The following is a 22,465-nucleotide window of genomic DNA, read 5'->3' as shown; positions in this document are numbered from 1 at the left end:
CTCTCAGATTCATGACAGAGAAAAACCCTCAGTACAAATTTATAATGAAATTCTATACAATTAAGAATTTTATCGAAATACCCATATAACCCTAAAAAAGATATACTTAGTAGAAGTACACGTTTAATGCCATTATTTGGTGCTCTGGAAGAGTCAGCATATGCATACATACACAATAAATGTGTTGAGTATAAGTAAACGCAACCCTTTGCTCCAACCATTAGGAAACGTTATCCCCCTTTAATGGTCAAATGATACATTGTTAGGTGATAGAGATTCATCTTTGGACATGATTTCATAGTGTTAATGCCTGATCATTTTGACGCAATTTTCCGCCCACTTTGACAATACCAAGTATCTTTCCATCTTTCTCTCTCTCTCTCTCCCGTGTCTTATATATCTAAATATCGTGAAAATCTTCACAATTCACTGGACTGATCAGCTCATACCCATTTCAGCCACAATGAATCCTAAAGTCCTGGTGGAAATGGTGAAGAGATGGAGGCTTAGGTTTGCAGTCTTGGTGACCAAAAGGATATTCTTCTCAAGATCAGTGGAGAGGTTGGTTTCTGTTAAGGGTCATTTTGCTGTCTATGCTGCAGATGGCAGGCGTTTTGAAGTTCCCCTTCACTTTCTCGGGGAACCCATCTTCACACAACTTCTTAAAATGGGAGAGACAGAGTTTGGGCTTGCAAGCCATAGGCCTATCATGCTGCCATGCGATGGGGATTTCATGGAATCTGTTCTACTGAGATATGGGCACACTGGACAACCCTCGAGAAAGTTGAAGAAAGCACTCTGCTGGTCTTTGTAAGAGATGTAGGAACGAACAGAGCCTTCCCCTTCATATATGCTTCTACATCAGCCATGTTTGGGGTAACCTTTGTACGTACTTGATGTTTAATATAGACTAAGAGAATACCATTAATTATTATAGCTGGAGAATAGACTTGGAAGAAAACAAAGAGGGTTAGGTTCAAATCTTCCAACTAATCCTCTTTGCTATTGTACACAAGATATATAGATTAGAACTGATCAATTTTTCTCAGAGTTGAAAACCTCTCCTTTGTTTCTACATTACTAGGTTTTGAATTACTTAGAAAATAAGAGGGTTAGGTTCAAATCTTCCAACTAATCCTCTTTTGCTATTGTACACAAGATATATAGATTAGAACTGATCAATTTTTCTCCTCAGAGTTGAAAACTCCTCTCCCTTTGTTTCTACATTACTAGGTTTTGAATTACTTAGAAAATAACATTTTCCTACTTCTGTCCATATATGGATGTTTGAGTTTCCTGGTTTTGAAGTTTCAATATGGATTGCATGAGTCAGACCTGAACTTGGCCGAGTAGGTAGTACTAGTCAATTTATGGGTTCATCCCTGAGTATACATTATTGCTGCCTTTTTCTAATAGTTCGAGCTTTTAGGTGAAGCAATAGCGAACATGGTATGAGAGGTCGAGTGTTCGACTCCAGGGTAGTGTGAAAATCAGGTAAGGACCGACAGTTCTTCTCTCTCGGTGTTAGGGAAGGGTAACCTCAATGCATACATCAACACTGAAGAGTTCTCTGAAGATGCTGCTGCTGAGACATTCCATGGGAACCACAAACCTTCTACTATCAAGGGGTATAAACAACAAAATGACCCTTATGCCCTGCTTGGCAGTCTCATCACCATTGACTCTTGGGAAAGAGATTCTTCTCCTCCAAATGGAATAAGTCTTTAGTCACTTCCTCTCCATCTCAATGAGCCTCATAGAGATTATTAAATCTTTGGCTTGCAGAGTAAATCCTTGTGTTTTAGGCTTTGAGCAGTAGCTGCAGAGGCCGAGGGGAATAGCTGAGTTAGCTTAAGCTATATAACAGCTGCAAATGGAGACACCCCATTTCAGATTTTCCATCGTCGTCTCCTAGTATTGGACCACATTGAATGGGACTCAAAGCCATGTGATGGATGGTTGGACTAGATGCGTTAATTATTTGGAGGTGGACTTGTCAAGAGATTGTTGGACATCACCTCATGGTGAAGGTGGAACATGTCAAAAACACATCGACCCCCATCGCCGTCTCTGCAATAATTCATTGTGGAGTAGAGTCAAACAAGTGATAGATGTTCAAATATCTCATTTGTCTCTTGACCTTTCGGGCTATTGAAGAGTTTCCTAAAAACAGCTAACGGCGAAGTTGTCTGTGGATCTCCTTTTGCGATCCAGATAATTAGGAATAGTATTAGTAGACTCATACAGTACAGTACGTCTAGACTCCAGACACTGAGTCAGGCAGACCTTATATCGAACACCTGAACGACTGCATGAACCAAAAAGCCCATGTGTCGTGCAAAGTATATCTGCAATTCAATAGATTGACCATATATGTGATACTACATAATTGCATAATGAAGTTTTCCTTATTTTGAGCCTTTTCAAAATGTTAAGGAACCCCAAATTTGACACACACACAAGAAGGAAGAGAGAGGAGGCCTAGCTCATTGATTCGTTTGCCCCTATAAGAAAATGAGTTGTAGGCAGAAAGCTTCCCATTCGGATACCCTTGTAGACCAGAAATTCCCTCTCTTATTAAACTTGATAAAGGAAGAGATTTCTCATAACATCATAGTAAACCACACCAATAAGAGGGCAGGGGACGAATTTGTTCAGTAGAGGGTTCTCATTTTACTGAGGAGAGAGAGAGTGTCAGTATGAATCCCACAACTCAATATGTTAGAGGGTGTGGGAAAGAATCTCATTTCGACATCATGGGGATCTTTTCCCTAAACTTAACGAACTTTTTAACCTCATAACAGATGCGAGGGAAATTGAATTAATTCATATATATAATGCAAATCCTCAAAGGGGGAATTTATTGAGCCTCATTGGGGAAAAAAAAGAAGATACAGTAGGAATGAGATCCACCGGAAAAAAGGAAACCCAAAGCCTTTGATGTGGGTAACTCAACGCCCATTTAGCAAGATAGTAGGGGCATGGACATTCTTACCTCTATTTACAAGATTAAAGAAAAATAACTTCTTCTTCATGGTGGCTAGCAGAATCCAAATGAAGGTAGAGATTGTTGTGTTTTATGTTTTGTATTATGTAGTGATTCACGTAATTATTTTTGGATTTGTATATGTTTAGGTCGTATTATGGGCCCACTATATGTATAAAGGGTAAAATAATAATTGTGTGAGTATTATTATGGTTTTTTTTTTTTTTTTGCTAAAGGTCAGCAATGTATATATATTAGAAATGGGAAAATATGTACAAGGAATGACTCATGATTTTCAAAAAAGCTATCCTGAGTTTCAACTTGAAACCTTCGGCATAGCCCCTAGTTTACCGTTAGCCCAAGATGCAATCTACGTAAATCTATAGAAAGGCCGTTCTAGCGCTTCCCAATAGACAGTCTGCATAATAAAATGGGATGGACTAGTCCAACAAGTGGTGCATTTTCTTTTCGTTGCGTGGGTTGCAAACGCATCAGCTGTGAAAATTGCTTCTCTGTAGCAATGAGTGATTTGCCACCTGATAGTGTCCAGAAAAGATGAGGCCTTCCACCACTTATTCATTAGATACCAAGGAAACTTACTAGAGAGAATTGTAGAGACGACCGCCTTCGAGTCGCATTCAATCCAAATATTTTCAGCTCCCATTTCTCTAGCATGGTCAATTACAGTAAAAAAGGCCCCCAGCTCAGCCATGTAGTTTGAGCCCACTCCTTGGTACTGATTATGATTGTTTTAGGGTTTCTTACATATTATCTTCGTAAGAAAACCCTAGACATAAACAAGATCACATTGTGGCGTGAAGAGTGGTGTGGATTGTTTTTCCCATTCAATGAAAAGTTCTCTTATTCCAAGAAAAACCATTCATAAAAGGATAGACTGAAATATATTTCATTTATAAAATTGGAACTAATAATTACAAGGTGAACACAGGCTTCTTCTTGTTTACCAAACAATAAAAAAAAAAAGAACACAGAGTTCTCAACTTTGTGTGCTATGTTTTGAATCAAAGATAGTGTGTGTCTATATACAAATTTCTAACGTTGAGGGAGATCACAGCGCGCCAATCTCAAAAGGCATCAATTAGAATTTGTTGGCTGGTCTGTGCTTGAATTAGAGAAGGTAATGGGCATCTTTTCACAGATGAGATGATATACTCCATGAAAGCAGAATCACAAGGAAGTGTGATGGGCCCATCACCTGGTAATCCAAACTCTTCTTCAGACATTCTCAAGAGCTCCCTGAAGATGTTGGTGGTGAGATAAGCCAAAGGGATCATGAAACGTTTCTTATCAGCCGTGTAGACTATAAAATGACCCTTATCAGCCACCACTTGACTCTTACACCTTTGGGAACCCTTAGTACTACGACCTTCTGAGATTCTCCAGTGGCCAGCAGCAACTGCGAACTTCTTCCATCTTCTTGCCATGGCAATAATTAGCTTCTTGTTGTTTATCATGATCTGACTTGGAACTGTAAAGACTGAATTGTGGAGGAGATAGCTAGGTGTTTGATGGAGGTGGGAGGAGGGTGGCTGGCTTCTTTATATACATTATACAACTATAAATGGAGACAATATTTCAAAGTAGCTGCAGACATGAGGATCGAGTGGCTAATATTGAGTGAGGGTTTGGAATTTGGATATGCTTGGAATGCAAAACCATGTGATGATTGGGCTGCAATTAATTTGTGCTGGCTTACTGAGCAGCAACAGTACAGTACAGTGGGTCCTATGAACATGGGGATGTCTGTGTGCTGTTTGAGAACTGTAGATGATCTCTTGAAGCACGTACACGTACCACCTGTGTGCGGTAAATTAGCAGGCGCGCGACATCAATTAGGGAGCGGATGGGATCGATATCATACAGGAGGAGGGGCAGGGGGTCATTTCAAAGAAAGGAAGAGAAAGATAGACACAGTACGTGGGCGTTAGCTTAAGTGTGCCCAGCCTTTTCCCTTGTGATTGATCATCACAAATCGTTTTTGGACCTAGACATCCAGCGTGATAACGTTGGGTGAGAGCTTAATTAGTTCAATCAACTCTTGGGTTTCAAAGAAATCTATTGAATGCCTTTTGCTTTTGTAGAGAAATCTGCCGTATTATATTGGTTGTGTTTACCATTTTTTGGTCCCCAAAATTGATCTTCTACTATTATCTTGGGCAAATACAGATTAGGACTCTCTGAGACACACCATCTATTCCTAGGTCCCACCCGAGATATGTTTGTGTGGTGGTTTAGCACTTTATCTTATCCTGACAAAGGTCTAAAAATATATTATACTTGGGAGAAAGAACGCTGACAAGCTGTGGGAGGAGAGAGATCGATAGAGGGAGGCGCTAGCAATTTGCATATGTTATGCAGCCAGACTGAAACTCAATCATAATTAATTTTAAGGTCGATGTTCTCTGTGCTACAGTACAGTTTGTGCCCAGACACATGGGGTGGGTGCAATGACCACCCTACCCCCCCTGCAAAGACTACCCATGTGTTTGGGCGCACCCTACGCTGCGGCACAGAGAATATTCTCCCTTAATTTTATATCCCCACTCCTAACTTTCCTACCATCAAGGTGAAGGTGGGATTTGGCTTATCAGGTCTTTACTAGATAGGCTAGGCTAGTAGGCACCAAAACGCTTCCTGGCGGCTCCTCTCATATGGAGCAGTGAATAACCACCCCACCTCTCCCCTTGGATGTTTGTGCGCATGACTTCCTTTGGACCATGAAGCCCGACAACAAATATTTTCCTTATTTATTTATATTTTTTTTGGGACATAGAATTTCAGTTTTGATGAAACTCTTTCCAAGTGTAAAGGGTTATTGTAATAAAATTTGCCCTGTAGATAGGTGAATGAAAGAAAAAACCAAGTTTTCTTTCCCTTTCGGAGATGAAAACATGTCCATTAATACTACATACATGCCTGACCGACTTTAATTATTTCAGGCCCATCACAATAATTGGTTCTGGCCAGGACTTGGCCATATAGCTATTTTAGCATTTTGGGGCGTTTGCATTGTTAACGGTAACGCACACTGTTTGGACCTAACCCAAAATCCCAACAATGCCACTAAACTTAATCTTTTGGGCTAGAAAGCCCGAGTGCACAACCAAAAGGGAATTGCGGGGACCCTTGGCTCCTCCTCTTCTTCCCAGCTGATATACGACATCTGTTTTGGTAAAGAGAAATCTAGTCGAAGTGACACTAAAATCATGTGAAATCAAAGTTACAAGAAATCTGAATCCATGGATTGGATAGTGGCCAATCTATCCCACAAGCTAATGATAACGCCTTTTGGGCTAGAGAGTCAGCACTGTTTCTGAAAATTAAATTTAATTAAAAAAACAATTAACAAAAAATGATGGCAGGTAGATAATATCATGCACTATTGGATTGGAATCGTTATCGTCTACGGTTCCCTGACCAGTGCGGTTCCCTAGTGCCTCTCGCAAGAGGGGGTGGGACCCACCCGGGGCATTTGACCGAACTCTCTACCCAGGTGGGGTCCACCCTCCTCTTGTGAGAGGCACTAGGGAACCGCACTGGTCAGGGAACCGCATACGATAAAAATTCACTGGACTAATAGCAATAGAAAGTTGGCGCTGGGATCCTTTAATGCACGCAATGATCTTCCTGTTGCCCGAGTGCATGCCACCTAAATTTTTTTATTTAAGGAAAGAAAAAACGTCACCGAGTCGCGTTGATCTTACACTTAGACACGAGAGCGCACAAAATTAATTACCACCCATCCCCTGTGGAATAAAAAATCTCATCCATGTGGATGGCCCTGCAATCTCTTGCCCTTTATTTAAATAATAGAAGGGAAAAAGAACCCTTAAAGGTAGCATGTAGGGGTGTAAGTTTGGCCCTGTCAGCCCGAGCCTGCCATAAACCCGAACAGAGCCCAAGCTGGATTTTTCAACCCTGAGGATGGGTTAAGGTTGACATTTTCAGGCCTGGGGTCAAGGTCAGGCTAGACAAGGGTTGAGACCTTGAGCTGAGCCCGTCCTAGCCCAGTGTTAGGTTTTCCTTTACAATTTAGTGTTTACATTTTATAATTTTTGTTTAGTATCTAATTATCTATTGGTTTATAAAAAAAAAAGTCTAATTATCTATTGAATGAAAGTTTTTAAAACTATGAGTATGAAACTAATCAATACTCAATCACATGTGTGTCTCAGTTTTTAATGCATGGGAGGACGCAAAATGGCAAAAAAAGCAGGGCCAGTTAGGATCAATCAGGGCCAACTTGGCCTTGGCAAAAATCAGGGTCAATCAGAACCAACCTTGCCCTTGGCAAATATCAGTGTCAATCAGGGCCAACCCAGCCCAATCTGGCCTGATCAAGGTCCATCAAGGTTGGACTGGGCTAGGTTGAGCCTGATAGGGTTGAGCTTGGGCTGATCTAAGATGACTTAGGGTTGGGCTGATGTTTTAAAAAACCCAACCCAACCTGGCCCATTTCACCCCTAATAACTTGGCCTCTGCGTACAGACGCGAAGGGATGTAAAATGACTACCCCAACCCATGAAAGACGGAAATCCCGCCCCTATTGATGCTTCTACATGCTCCCAACGTAGGGGCTACTCTGCCTTTTAGGTACCCTTTCCCAAAATAAAAATAAAAGGGAAAAGGAACTTTGTCTGGGAGTGTGGCCTACACTAGCACTCCCATGAGTCTATCTCTCACTTCCCATATGAAAAGACACCTCTACCCCCTTGTTTTGAGGAGGAGAGAGATAGACTCATTGGAGTGTTGGCGTAGATAGAAAACTACTTCCCAAATGAAAAAAAACACAAAATATTAAGCATGTAGAATGTGAGTTAATGCGCACGTGCGCATGCGCATGCATGTGCAAGTGTGGAGAGTATGACCGCGTAGTGCCTGCAACAGCACTTTCTCGGCCCGCGTGTTTCCTCTCGGCTGAACGGCTCTTTTGACCAAAGAATACACAAAAAAGTCAAAGAATTACCAACAACTGCTTAGCTCAGTTGGTGAGCCGTGGTACGCTTCATGCCCATGCTCACCAAGAGGTCTCGAGTTCGAGTCTCTTGACTGGTATCTTTTCCCCGCCCCCCCCCCGCCCCCCTCCCCCGTCCCCTTCTATCAAATATATATGTAAAGCTCCCATTACCAAAAAAAAAAAAAAAAAAAATTGTCAAAGAATTCTGAAAAAGCGAAAGTCGGTGATTCAGTGCTTTGTGAGACCTTCCCTGTCAGTATCTGTTCGCCCCCATAATTTCCACCTCAGCTTACCGTTACTTTTTTTCGCCTTTGGATCCCTTAGAGGCAGTCGGTCCCGCTCAGGCCACTCTAATTTCTCTTCCTCTTCTGGTGGGTTCAGCAATGACTGTGGTGAGCAGAGCTGTGGTAGCGCCTTGCAAGGTAGTCATGAAGTTCGAGTCTCAATTTTCCGCCGGGGCTTCAACTCCTCCAAATGGTATGTCTTGTGTCTTCTCCTCATTTCTCTTTCTATTCCTACTCTTTCGAATCATCTCTGAGAGAGAGAGCCCTCGTTTTCCCTCTCCTTTTTGAGATACCCTGTTCTACCAAAAAAAAAAAAAAAAAAAAAATTGTCAAAGAATTCTGAAAAAGCGAAAGTCGGTGATTCAGTGCTTTGTGAGACCTTCCCTGTCAGTATCTGTTCGCCCCCATAATTTCCACCTCAGCTTACCGTTACTTTTTTTCGCCTTTGGATCCCTTAGAGGCAGTCGGTCCCGCTCTGGCCACTCTAATTTCTCTTCCTCTTCTGGTGGGTTCAGCAATGACTGTGGTGAGCAGAGCTGTGGTAGCGCCTTGCAAGGTAGTCATGAAGTTCGGAGTCTCAATTTTCCGCCGGGGCTTCAACTCCTCCAAATGGTATGTCTTGTGTCTTCTCCTCATTTCTCTTTCTATTCCTACTCTTTCGAATCATCTCTGAGAGAGAGAGCCCTCGTTTTCCCTCTCCTTTTTGAGATACCCTGTTCTAATTTGTTAAAATTTATTTAAAAATAATGCAGCAAAACTATGACGAAACTGGCGACGACAAGGATAAAGCTTCTTTCAGGAACATTGTGTGATAAGGTGTTTGGCCTCATTTTATTACAGTAAATTATCTCCTGCAAGTCTCTGTCCGGTAAAGTTCCCTAGTGCCAGCTGTCATAAGAGGGGGTGGACCCCATTCTATGGTGAATCCTTGTAAGTCTTCAAGGCTACTCATATTCGATGTGAGATTGGTTGCATTTGCATGGAATCCTAACATCAATCCCTCAGCAAGAGGGTACACGTGGGAACTGAAATCTTCCTCGGGAGACTTACATCCTCAAAGGCACACTGAAGTTGTCACGCCCTAACTCTGATATCACTTGTTGGAAACTCTGATAGAACTATAGAACTCACTCTTAAAGACTAGCTTTTAAGGATGAGTTCTACGGCAAAGGAATCGTGCATTTTCATTTTATTTTTTTTCTCCTATGGAATATTAGTCCATACAATCTTAACTGAAAATGGAATTATCTAAGGTAATCAGAAGCTGAATAAACAATATGAATTCATTCGGAGAAATCTGAAAAAAAACTTAAGATGATTTCATTTTGACATGAGCTGTGTCCATCTTGAAGCATCATCTCACTTGTTCAATTCTTATATATGGGTATACACAGACGAGATCAGTTCATAATTGGGTTATTTAGATCTAGTAGTGATCCAACAATTATAAGAGTATGCAGATAGAACTTGTCCCTTTGGATGTCTGTAACTCTGTATCAGTCTTGAGGACATAACCAGATTGTGCAAGAACAGATTGTCTGGAGGACTCAATTCATTTGCAGCTCTCTTAGTTAAATTTGGTTTTCTTTCCATGTTTAAATAGCTAGCTTGTGAATGACTTACAGCTACTGATTTTGTTGTGCATTTTTGTGTTGGTTTTTTATTTCTCATAAAGCTGATTGAGAAGCTCTCAGTCAGAACGCCTACTGGTGAAGTAAAGTTGAAGCTTATGAAGGAGATAGCTAAGGATTAATACCATATTGAATGGGATACGACAGAGTCCGAGAAGGAGCTTATAGGATCTGGCTCCTCACCTTCAACCTAAACTGCCAGATTATGATGCACTTTCTGCTCGCTTTGAAGCTCTAAAGTTACGAAGATCATGAACTGATGAGATTTTAGTTTGGTCATGTAGTTGTTGTTGTGTCAATTTTTTGTCCTCGTATGCATTGAATAAATGTTTGGAAGTTATTCTTTATTGAAAGGAATGGTTGGGGCAGTAGAGACTTGGGTGTACAGGTTAAGATTTCACAAATTGATGTTATCATGAATACTACAGAAATATATTTCTTCCCCATTTTTATTATTCAAATGGTATGATAGATCTTCTTTTATTGAAAATATCAGGAAAAAAAAAAAACAGAAATGCATGCTTTTATTGAAGATAGGAAAAAGATGTTTGTGTTGCTCTTGGAATGAACTGCCAGCTTTCCCAAAGGAGAACAGAGAAGATCAAGAATGAAGATATTTTCAATTTGTTTGGATTGGTACCTTTAAGAAATGGAATTTCACTAGTGGGCCGGGACCCATTGTCTGGGCCCTGGTGGTTTATATTGCCTCTTTTGTCCCCAGCAGGAATCTGATCACCTACCTATACCGTGTACGGCCGTACGCTTCATGTATGGTTAGATGATGACATATGTCCCATTTGCTGCGGTCGAGAGTGCATGGACGGGTATTTACCAACACTATAAATTTAATAAAATTATAGGGACCCAGTATCTCTCCATCCATGGGAAAGAGAGAATCTTTTCATGCACCCCATCTGTCCTTATAATTGAACTGAAGAAGGATATTTTGGACTATGAACAATAGGGGTGGGAGTTAAAGGTAATCCCATAATTTAATCATAATGTCATATCACCATTATTGAAGAGATTATCTCTTCATCCTGGGTGAAGGAAAACTTAATCCAAATTATTACTATTCGTAATACGAATAAAAGTATACACATTCCAGAACAATAGTACTTTGATACTAATATTATACTATTAGCCATGGAATATCTTAATCACTAATAAACTGTACTAAAATCATATTTTTCATAAGAGTCTGGCCTTGGCAACCTCTATAAAATATGAACCAGAGCCCAGAGAGCCGGGTGGGGGAGTGGGAATAAGCCAATAAGGAAACAAAAACAAAAAAGGTTAGAGAAACAGAGATGGGAAGAAAATTGAATTTTTTGTTTCTTCCCTCCTACAAGATGTGATGGAGAAGTGCTCTTTTTACTTCATCAGAAGGACTTTTCCTTTAGCAAAGAGATAATGTAGTCCATTAGCTCTTCCTCACAAGGAACCTGCAGGGGACCATGAACCATGGAGCCAAACTCCTCTTCAGCCATCTCCAAAAGCACTCTAAAAATGGGGTGGTTCAAATAATACAAAAGGGACAACAAATCTCTTGTCTTCTTTAGCATAAACAACAAAACGATGACCCTTCCTTCTGTTCTTCCACTTCTCCATCATCTTGCCCAACTTCTTGGTGCTTGTCATGATATAGAGATAATTTCTTTCTTGAATTAGATTAGATAGGTGGAGTTTAAGTTCTGGTAAATGGAAGGCTTGTTTGGTGTTATAAGAAACCAATTAGTGGAGATGATAAGGATGGAGATTGATTTTGTATGGAGGGAAAGGAATGGCTTGTGAGTTGTGACTTTGTGTTTGTACCTGAAAATTTTTGGAAAAAAAAAAACAGAAAGAAAAGAAGCCTCAATTCTCTAGACCATGACTCACCGACGACTTCTTAACGGCCCTTAATTTGGAATCAACCTATTAATGCAAGCGACGAAATACAAGATATCGTATCCCCAACATTTTGTAGTACATTGTTTGGCAGAAATGGGATAGGCTAATGGTGTCATTGCATGGCTGAGAAGAATGAAACAGATACATTGCTAACTATGCCCTGCCAGCTTGATGAGTTGATAGCCTAACTGAAACCATAACAAGTCCACATACCAAACCTTCACATGATTTTGCTTCCCATTTAGCACTACACACAAACACAACAAAACCTGTGGTTGGATTTGAACTCCTATCACTCTATCCTTACAATAGATAAACAAGCCTCCTTCATTGCTTTCTACTCAAACAACAAAGTATCTTGAATTCTCTAGACCTTGTCTTTGTTGTTCAAAGTCTCCTATCAATTAAGCTATGATGATCAACACTAAGAGGCTCATGATGAAGATGGCAAGGAAGTGGCGGATCGGGACGGCGGCAGCCATTGGAAGGAAAAGAATCACATTACCCAACAAAGGAAATTTCGTTGTGTACACTACTGATGAAAGTCGTTTCATGATCCCTTTGGAATTTCTCAGTAACAACATTTTCAGAGAGCTCTTTAAAATGGCTGAAGAGGAGTTTGGACTTGAAGGGAGTAGTGGACCAATCACATTGCCTTGTGATTCTGTTTTCATGAAATATATTGTCTCTTTGGTCCAAGGAAATGTATCTAGAGACCTAGAGATGGCATTGCTAGTCTCCATACCAAACGGTCCGTGTGGTGCATCTTCTTCAACCCATTCCCTTGAACAGAGTCACCAACAAACACTCCTTACCATGGTTTTTGAAGATGCTAGAAGTCACATTTCCATAGCTATAATTTAGATATCTTGGACATTGTTGGCGAGATTAGGTTGACAGCTCATCACAATCATCCTAATCCTCCTAATCCCATTATAGTAGGGAATAAAACCAGATCAAATTATGATTGTAGTTACCATATTAATCACGGAAATCACTACCATTGTAATCTATTTAAAGATAATAGAATCCTCCCCAAGAAAGCAAGTTGAGTGGGAGTTTAGCACCGTGGATGTAGGCTCTAGTCTGATGAGCTGAACCACGTTAATTCCCTGCGTTTTCTCTGCCTTTCTTCTTCGTTCTTGCTTCTTCTCTTCTTCTGCTATTATTTTATGTGAAAATGAATGTTGAAACAAACATAATTCTTAGCGTTTTGTACGTACAATATCATATAAAAGGTTTCACATTGGTTTCCAATTATAAGTAGTAACTCATAACTCTTCACGTATTAGGCAGTTGATGGCATGGTTTGAGGAATCCAGATCAGACTCGCGGCAGGAAGCAGTTTTCTGTGCGGGAGTGTGGCCGACGCCAGGACTCCCATGTGTTTATCTCTCTCCTCCTCAAAACAAGGGGGTAGAATTATCTTTTCACATAAGGAGGAGAGAGATAAACTCATGGGCATGCTGGCATAGGCCACACTCCCAGACAAATCTTTTTCCCCATATTTATTCATACTTACTTTTAAGGGTTCAGATTTTTTTTCATTTTTTATAGGCAAGTCAATTCCATTGCCAATTCCACATACACTTCTCCAAAATGACAAGGATCACATGTCATGGTTGGATCATATATGAATTGATGTCTACTAGTTGGGTTTGAGTCATATGATCATAAAAGTTTTGAAAGCTCTTCACCAAAAAAAAATTTTGGTCTGGAAACTTATTTGTGCCACATGGAGAACTAATATGGCCATTTTGAGTATTGGATATGGGCAAGAGATCGTTGTTTGGTTATATAGCCTGTGCACCAGTGTGGGGCCAATGAAAGTGTGTACAGTGACATCAGCACATATGAGTTTTTAACTTCAAGAAGGACTAGATGGTAATTTTGCATGTTATTGTGTCTGGATATAGGAGCCATGCGATCGAACAATATTATTTTTCTCATTGGGTATTTAAGAAATAATGTTTTTCTTGGTTTAAATGATAGAATCACCGCTGCACTTTCACCATGTTACCAGTTTTGGCATGTCCTTCCTATATGATCCTTGGCCTTAACACTACGAAACCTGTTATTGGGGCTGTCTTTCCCTACGAAACAATGGAGCAAACTTTTGTTTGTCCTTAAGGAAAAAGATACTTCCAAGGGAGATTGCTAATTAAATTATTAGTTTAGTTAATGAAATGGTGGAAATTATTAGGAGTTATGATTAGGAGTGGTTAATAATCTGTTTTAATATCTCTCTTGAGATGAGACACGTCAGCAACCAACATGGATGAAGGAACACGTAGAACCCAAAGGCATAGAAAACGCCCAGTGACCCTGAATGATTATATCTGATTATACAGTTAGGAAAAGACAAATAAAATGTGATAGGGTCTGTCAAGGTGTTAGGAATTGTCAAAAGAAATCTTTTTCTATGGCTTTTATATTGTAAGGATTTCAAGGTGCAAGGTATGCAAACAAATGAATATTCTCTTCTCTATCTCTCTGTTCTAAGGAGGAAGACCACCCTCGAAGCTGATCATCATTCACCTTCGTAGTAGTTTGCATCAGATGACCCTTTTGCCTATAATGTCTCTCCTTGCATTATTATAACCCATCTAATCATTTTTTTTTGTTTTTTTGTGAGAGAAAGAGAAGGGACGGGATGACGGAGGGATGAAGAGGGTGGGAGCCAGCTTCCCGTGATTGAAGGTGGTGGCTTGAGTAAAATTGAAAATATAAAAAAGGATACCCAAAAATATATATATATATATATCAAACGTGATATGTCCTAGACGTAATTGTAATTTCTCTAAACTTTTAGATACCCCAGATGTAATTTATACTAAATATATTAACACTGGGTCGGCCACTGCAGTGCGGGTATACATATAAAATGCAAAAAGTGGTTCTGCCATTATCTATATAATATATATAATGTCCAATGAATTATGAATGAAATAATATAATATATATATATATATAAACAATATATAATATTTTATTATTAACTCCATTGGTCTCGGTAGGTAGCCCTAGATTTTACAGTCAGTGTGACCAACCATTTAATGCGTTGAGTGAGCCAATATCCAAACCGTTTAGTAAACGGCTGGTCCGGTTTAGGTTCTTAACCAGTCTATTCTGATCGGTCTTACTGGTGCAGGCCAACTTTTTGACACACCTACATACTTGTCCAAATGATAATAAGTTGCGGTGTTGGAGTACATCGTAAAAAAAAGGTGTACTTAGTGCACGAGGCTCCCGCCACTGTAAGGTTTGGAAAGGATCATAATGTATGCAGTCTTACCCCTGTTTTGTAAAGAAGATGTTTCCAGAGATTCAAACCTAAACTTTGCAGAGTACATTGTACAAGAGTAAAATATTACCAATTAAAGTTTTCAATAAAAAAACACCATCCAAGCCAAGGATTGCAAAGATATCAAATAGGACATTTAAATATTGGGATGTTGATGAATACAACGATAGATAGATAGATGCCAACTTGCAAATTAATTCTCATAGCTTTGAGATAGCAAGCTTAATTAGATCCTTCCTCAGAATCTTGCCGGATGGGTTCTTGGGGATGGCACCCACGAATGCCACTCTTCGGATTCTCTTGTATGGAGCCACCTGCATGCATGCAAATATCTCGTCATAGTTAAAAATCAAAAGCTCTAAAGTTGATGGAACACGTTAAATTAAAATTTTTAATCTATCTAATACTAGACTGCAGGTCCAAGTTAATGTTCATATACTAGATCGAACCCCAATAGGCACGTAACAGTAATACTCTCTCACCTGTGTAGACACAAAGTCCATGACACCACTCTCCGACAAATTACTTCCCCATTTTTTCACCACATATGCCATGGGATACTGTCCCACCTCCTTATCTGGAAACCTGAGAGACAATTAACTTAGCACCCTCCATGTTAATTGGTTCCAACAGTATTAATTATCTATTACGATCTAAATAGCTAACACAAGGAAAGGAACAGAAATACTTACGGTATGACAGCAGCATCAACTATCTCTTGGTGTGTTAGTAACAATGCCTCTAGTTCTGCAGGAGGGACCTGCCACAATCATACACACCAGTGAGTGAGTGAGTGCTTCCATGTAAATTAGTAGCTATATTAATTAATTACTAGCTAATTAAATATGTCACTACCTGATAACCCTTGTATTTGATGAGCTCCTTCAACCTATCCACCACGAATATGTATCCTTCCTCGTCGATGTGGCATATGTCTCCTGTCCTCAACCATCCCTCCCTATCTAATGTTGATGCTGTGGCTTCTGGGTTGCTGAAATAACCTTCAAACAAACATATACACAAACAAGATTCTTCAACTTATTACAAACCTAATCCATAGAGTGTATTAAAATCCAACCGAACCAGTTGGACCAATCGAAATCTATTGAACCGAAGTGAAGCCTTATTGGGTGGTTCCAGATTGTGAGGGTTTTGAATGGAGACTAGTAAAAACCAAACAATTAGACCAATCAAAACCTGAATTCGAACCAAACCAGATTGAGAACGAAAACGAGCAAATCCAATCTTCAATTGTATAGTTTGGAGGATTTTTATCCTCTCAAGTGCGGTGCATTGCCCAGTACACATTTAAAGTGCAACTGTGACCCAAAACATGTTCTTGAATTTTAATCCACTCAAATGCACTTCAAACGTGCATAATTACGGAGTAATACATTTACATCAATCATCTTTTCTTTTCTTTTCTTTTCGTTTTCTCTTTTTTTTTTTAAATCCAAATGTGGCCACTATGTGGGTGGGCTTTACCTTTCATGACGGAGGGCCCACGCAGCCAAAGCTCACCAGTCCGATTCACGGACAAGGCCTCTCCAGTGTCCGGGTCAACGATCTTGGCTTCCATGCTGGCCGCCAACAGCCCCGCCGTACCGTATCGCTGGCTCTCCTCCGGCGTTAACGTGGAAGCTCCAAGCCCTGTGGTCTCCGTCAGCGCATAACCCTGCAGAATCCTCACCGTCGGATACTTCTCCAAGAAACTCTCGATCACTTCCTTGCTCAAGGGAGCCCCACCCGACAATACCCATTGTAGTGTCCTCAAGTCGTACTTGGCTTTCACCTTCTCCGCCTGGTTGATCAGCGCCACCAGTATCGGTGGCACGAGCGGCAGGTAAGTCGCCCCGTACTTGGCGATCACAGATAGCATCTCATCCAAATCGTATTTGGAGAGTAACACAACCGTCGATCCCAACGCCAGCAGCGTCGTGGCGAATACACCAAAGCCATAGATGTGGAACATGGGCACAGTGCAGATGAACGTCTGCTCTTCAAAACTCATCGAATTGCCTGCGATCGTCTGAACCATCGCGATGAGGTTCCGGTGCGACGAGACCACGCCCTTGCTGTCTCCGGTTGTGCCCGACGAGTAGAGCAGCGTAGCCGTGTCGTCCTGTTTCACTCGTTCCTTGACTCGGGTTTGGAGTCCTCTCTGACTCGTCTCATTCATCATGTCCTCTAGCGAAGAAACGATCTTAGTCTGCAGCTTGGAGGAGAGGTTGTCGTATCCTCCGATGAGAATGACGGGGAGACCCGTGCCGGAGAGTTTAGGGAGGAGGGATTGGGTGGTGAAGGCGAGGGTGGGTTTGGAATCGGTGACCTGTTTGCGAATCTCTTGAGGAGTATTGAGAGGGTTGGTAGTGGTGATGATAGCACCGAGGGACATGACGGAGAGAGAAATGATAGGGAAGAAAATGGAGTTGGGAGAGAGAAGAAGGACCACGTGACCCTTTCGTATGCCCATCTCCGACAAGCAGGAAGCCACGGAATCGACCGCACGCCAGACTTGTGGGAAGGTAAGGTGGCGCCCGGTAGAGGCATCGATGAAGGCGATTTTACCACTATGGGCACGTGAGGAGATGAAGGTGGTGATATCCAAGGAGTCGTTGCAGGGTAGGACTACGGGTTTCCGTTTGCTGTAGAAGACGGAGTTGGACTTGCAGAAGCCGCTTCTTGGGTCAATATCGATCGATACGCTATCAGACGCCATTAATGGATGCTTTTAATATGAAGGGAAGGAGATCAGGTTTCCAACATGAATCACTAAGATGGATATAAATTCAACTCCCATGAACTTCAAATGTATGATCTAATAATGTAAATCTGTGCAATGTTCCTCACTATTTGAACTTTAGCCAAAAGAAAAAAAAAACACTTTATTCCAATAAATATGTTTGCTCAATCTAATCATTGCACGGTGAGAGACTTGAATTCAGATGCACATTGAACCACCAAAGTCGATCTCCCACCTGGGGTGTGATCACCACAACCCCAAGGTGGTCCCCACCTCTCATGGATGGTGGTAGATTGTCTCTAGTGGTTAAATGTCATTTTAGAGGATCCGGATCATAGTTAGTAAGTTTGGGAACGATAATTGAATGGATATAAAGATGTACGACAATTAAACGGATTAGACAGTAAAAATACTTTTCAAATATTCGATGGAATAAAATGCATACGGCAATAATATGGTATGCATTTAATACGATTTCTCTAAATAAAAAATATGACTATATATTTACATATAATGTATGCATATTTGGGATTTTAAGTCAAAAGAGAACTTAAAAAACTTTTTTTTAAATATCGAAATCAATCTCAAAGCATATAATAATGCATAGAAAACTAGTTCTATAGGTATATACATGGGTTGGACCCCAAAAATGTCAAAATCTATCCAAATGAGAATCCATTGCGTTGGATTTTACCCATACAAATAAAAAAATCTCCCATTTCATTAAAGCTCTAGGGCCAAAGCCACACACTTTATTTCAACTAAGTCACATCAATATATTTATTCAAAATCCAAATTCCACAATGGCAGACACTTTATTTCGAGAAGTCGCATCAACTTTTTTATTCACAATCCAAATTCCAAAATGATAAAAACCTCTAGAGCTTTGCGTTTATCATAAGCATTGCTAATACCTTTGGTATAGAGCTTCCAATCACTTCCAGTAACACAAGGAGAATGATGAATGATCTGATGAGAGCCCATCCTTTGAACCCCATGAACACCGCTCCTAACAAACCACAACCCCCCCCCCCCCCCCAACCCCCCCAAATCCCAACCCAATCTAACCCCTAATCCCATGCACTCCCCCTCCAACCCAGCCTTCCAACACTTTCACAAAGATGTGTACAATCTGGAGCAAGGTTCTATTGCATGCATCCCCGCCTTTACTGTCAACACTCAAGCTAATTTATGGGCTCCTAAGGATGGCACAATCCATTACCAGAAAAAAAAAAAAAAAAAAAAAAAGGATGGCACAATCCCTCTGCATGGATATCCTATATCTTCAGAGAGTACTAAACCTTGCATTCCTAGCATTTTTACTAGGAAAAGAGCTTTTTTAGAAGAGGATTTGGATCCACTTGCACTTCAACTGAGCTCTCCTCGTACTGGGGAGTCATCGAAGAAAGCCAAGAAGGACAAGCAGCCTATGAAATTTTGTGACTCTGAGGCGATGGTGACTGGCCGGAAGCAGTCACCCAGTGGATCATGAAGATACTAGCTCTCAACTGTCGAGGACTTGGTGGACCCTCGACAAAGCGGGAAATCCGCTTGCTAATCAACAAGTTGCGACCTTCAGTCTGTTTTTTGTGGGAATCAAAACCGTCTAATCCAAACTTGCATGGTCTGTGTCGTTCTCTCTACTTCTCCAATTTTGTTTGTAGTCCTGCTGTGGAAGGCGCAGGTGGCATTCTGTTGCTGTGGTCGGATAGTATTAATTGTAATGTTTTATGGAGAAGTAGTTGGTGCTTTCATGTTCAAATGTTTTCCTCTGCAATCAATGAAGCCTGGACTTTGACCTTTGTGTACATGAGCTGTTTGGAGCAAGTTAGAAGGACTGAATTTAATACACTCTTGTCTCTCTCCACTTTCATTAATTCTCCATGGATATTAGCTGGAGATTGGAATTCACAGCTCAACCTGGAAGACAAGATTGGGGGCAGGCCGTTATCTTACTCATCCATCAAGCCTTTAAATGATTTTGTGAATGAAGCTTGCGTTTCTGACATCCATTCTAGGGGGTACAAATTCACCTGGAATAACAGGCAACTTGGAGAACGAAGGATTGAAAGCAAACTGGACAGATTTTTCTCGAATGCAGAATGGTTAAACCAGTACGTACCCACATGCCCAGGTTACCTCAGAACTCTTAGCCTCGTCTGATCATAGGGCTGTTATTTTGCATCCTGAGAAAGCAGGAACGAAATATCTTCAACCATTGATCGGTTTGAAGCACTTTGGCTTCTCGAGCCCTCCTTCATGGATGTAGTTTCACAATCATGGTCTTCAACACATTTCACAGGTTCTCCTTCCTACAAAGTTACTCGAAAGCTTACCAAGTTGCAGCAAGCTCTCAAGAACTGGAATCGCGTTTGTGTGGGAAATATTTTTCAGAATTTGGAAAATACTAGGGAAAAGCTGAATCAGCTGTACTCAGTGCCGTCCAATCAAAGAAACGGAGAATGGTTCATCCTTGAAAAGCAGCACATCACCAATCTGAAAAAACTAGCCCACCAAGAAGAACTTTTGTGGCAACAGAAATCCAGATTAAACTGGACATTGAATGGAGACCGCAACACAAGGTTCTTTCATCTAACCACAATCAAACGTAGAGCCAGAAACAAGATAAAGTCCATCAAGGTGGAAGGTACCACAATTTCGAAGGAGAGTCAGCTAGGGGCAGCATTCATCAACTATTTCAAAAGTATCTACACCACTGTTAATCCCTCTTTCGAGGACTCTTATTTTGAACACATTAGAGGAAGAGTCTCGACAGCAGATAACCTCAGGCTCACAAAAGCAGTTGATGAAGAGGAGATATTCCGCACCATTCGCTCCATGCCAGCAGACAAAGCTCCAGGGCCGGACAGCTTTTCAGGGATGTTCTTTCACAAAACCTGGTCAGTTATAAAGGAGGATATGATCTCCACAGTTCAATATTTCTTTAATACGGGCACGTTCACTCTACCCCTCAACCAGACTTATATCTCTCTCATCCCTAAGGTTGACAATCCAACATCGATTCCAGAGTATAGACCAATCAGTTTATGTAACTTCATATACAAGGTAATCTCTCGAATCATGGTCAACCTCCTTAGGCCGATTATGAACAAAATAATCTCATTCAGCCAAAATGGCTTCAACGTCAAGCTTTCAGCTCCTATGAACCTAGCTCTCTTAGCTAAGAAAGGCTGGGAACTCATCACTCAGCCTTCCTCCCTCTGGGCCAGACTAATGAAAACCAAGTACTTCCCAAACACCAATTTCCTTCAAGCCACTTGTCCTACCACATCCTCTTGAGGCTGGAAGTCAATCTGTTCCTCAAGGGATCTTCTAAAACTGGGCACTTTCACACAGATCGGCAATGGTTGATCCACCCACCCATGGCTAGATAACTGGATCCCCAATCACCCCCCCTTTCTGCACCATTCCCTCTACCTCTCGAAGTTCCCATCACTATTGAAGCTCTGATAGATCCCACCACCAAGTCTTGGAATAGAGATCTCATATACCACTGGTGGCCCCCAGATACAGCCTATGCTATACTATCCATCCCCCTGCCAATATTTCAACCTGAGGACCGATTCATCTGGTTAGGCACCTCCTCATGCATATTCTCAGTGGCTTCAGCTTATCATCTTGCACTCTCCGAAAAATCCTCTTCCAGTGCAACCCCTTGGCTTCGAATTTGGCACCTTCCCACCACACCAAAGGTTCAACACCTATTATGGAAAACCCTTCTTGGTAAACTACCTCTGCCTGACATCCTCAATCTTAGGGGCTTCAATCTCAATCCCATCTGCCCCTTATGCTTCAATCACTATCAATCACCATCCCATCTGTTCCTACACTGTATAGTTGTAAGAGATATATGGCGACAAGCAGGACTGATTCACTCTGCCACGGACTAGGACATCAGACCATTCATCGTCTCTCTCATCAATAGTAATAGACCTGCAAACGCAGACATCTGGTACAGGATCTCTCTCTACTGCGGCATTATCTGGTTCATTTGGACAGAATACTGGGATGCAGTCTTCAACCGTTCAAGATTCAACCCCTCTGATATTCTCTACAGAGCCTCTTCTATTGCCAACATGCTCAACTTCGTCATCGAGTCACCCCCAGAACACATAGACTTGTGAAGTGGTTGCCGCCGATGTTCCCATTCTTCAAATTTAACATAGACGGGGCAAGCAAAGGAAATCCAGGTAATGCAAGAATTGGAGGAGTGTGCAAGTCGTCCAACTCTACATTCATTTGTGCATTTTCTCGAGGAATTGGCTCTATCTTTGCTTTGGTTGCTGAAGCTACAGCAGCACTTGAAGCGATGAAGATGGCTCTCATTAGAAATATTCACAATCTAGTAATTGAGAGTGACAACCTGCTATTGATCAACATACTCAAAGGAGCGTCGCAGGAAATTCCATGGAGGATCAACAACATTATCAATGATTGCCTAATCCTCTCTAGCCATTTTCAGAATATTGTATTTACACATTCCCTAAGAGAAGCCAACTCAGTAGCTGACTGCTTGGCCTCCCATGCAGCACTAACTCAGTCTACGAGTTGTTGGAATCTCACCCCTCCCCCTAACATCCTCCTATTTTTGTATGCTGACTTAACGGGAACATTGTTCCTTAGAT

General features: G+C 41.1%; 4 protein-coding genes and 1 pseudogene across 4 annotated transcripts; 2 read left to right on the top strand and 3 right to left on the bottom strand.

The window, feature by feature from the left end:
- Positions 1 to 463: 463 nt before the first annotated feature.
- On the top strand, positions 464 to 814 carry LOC122658293 (auxin-responsive protein SAUR68-like). The gene has a single exon (XM_043853213.1). It carries the CDS (start codon positions 464 to 466, stop codon positions 812 to 814), a length of 351 nt encoding a protein of 116 aa, XP_043709148.1.
- Positions 815 to 4,071: 3,257 nt separating this feature from the next.
- On the bottom strand, positions 4,072 to 4,461 carry LOC122658292 (auxin-responsive protein SAUR36-like). The gene has a single exon (XM_043853212.1). The coding sequence runs from the start codon at positions 4,459 to 4,461 to the stop codon at positions 4,072 to 4,074; it is 390 nt and encodes a 129-aa protein (XP_043709147.1).
- Positions 4,462 to 11,226: 6,765 nt separating this feature from the next.
- Positions 11,227 to 11,575, bottom strand: LOC122660107 (annotated as a pseudogene).
- Positions 11,576 to 12,183: 608 nt separating this feature from the next.
- Positions 12,184 to 12,636, top strand: LOC122658291 (auxin-responsive protein SAUR64-like). The gene has a single exon (XM_043853211.1). The coding sequence runs from the start codon at positions 12,184 to 12,186 to the stop codon at positions 12,634 to 12,636; it is 453 nt and encodes a 150-aa protein (XP_043709146.1).
- Positions 12,637 to 15,271: 2,635 nt separating this feature from the next.
- LOC122660106 (probable CoA ligase CCL5) lies at positions 15,272 to 17,801 on the bottom strand. Its single transcript, XM_043855287.1, has 5 exons — positions 16,562 to 17,801; positions 15,932 to 16,077; positions 15,769 to 15,836; positions 15,559 to 15,661; positions 15,272 to 15,390 (listed from the first exon to the last, which is right to left on the bottom strand). The coding sequence occupies exons 1-5, from the start codon at positions 17,793 to 17,795 to the stop codon at positions 15,277 to 15,279; spliced, it is 1,665 nt and encodes a 554-aa protein (XP_043711222.1). The 5' UTR covers positions 17,796 to 17,801; the 3' UTR covers positions 15,272 to 15,276.
- Between the last annotated feature and the right edge of the window lie 4,664 nt (positions 17,802 to 22,465).

The sequence above is a fragment of the Telopea speciosissima genome, chromosome 4, assembly GCF_018873765.1.
Source record: "Telopea speciosissima isolate NSW1024214 ecotype Mountain lineage chromosome 4, Tspe_v1, whole genome shotgun sequence".
In the NCBI taxonomy this organism is placed as follows: domain Eukaryota; kingdom Viridiplantae; phylum Streptophyta; class Magnoliopsida; order Proteales; family Proteaceae; genus Telopea; species Telopea speciosissima.
This window is presented reverse-complemented; position numbering and strand designations above follow the sequence as displayed.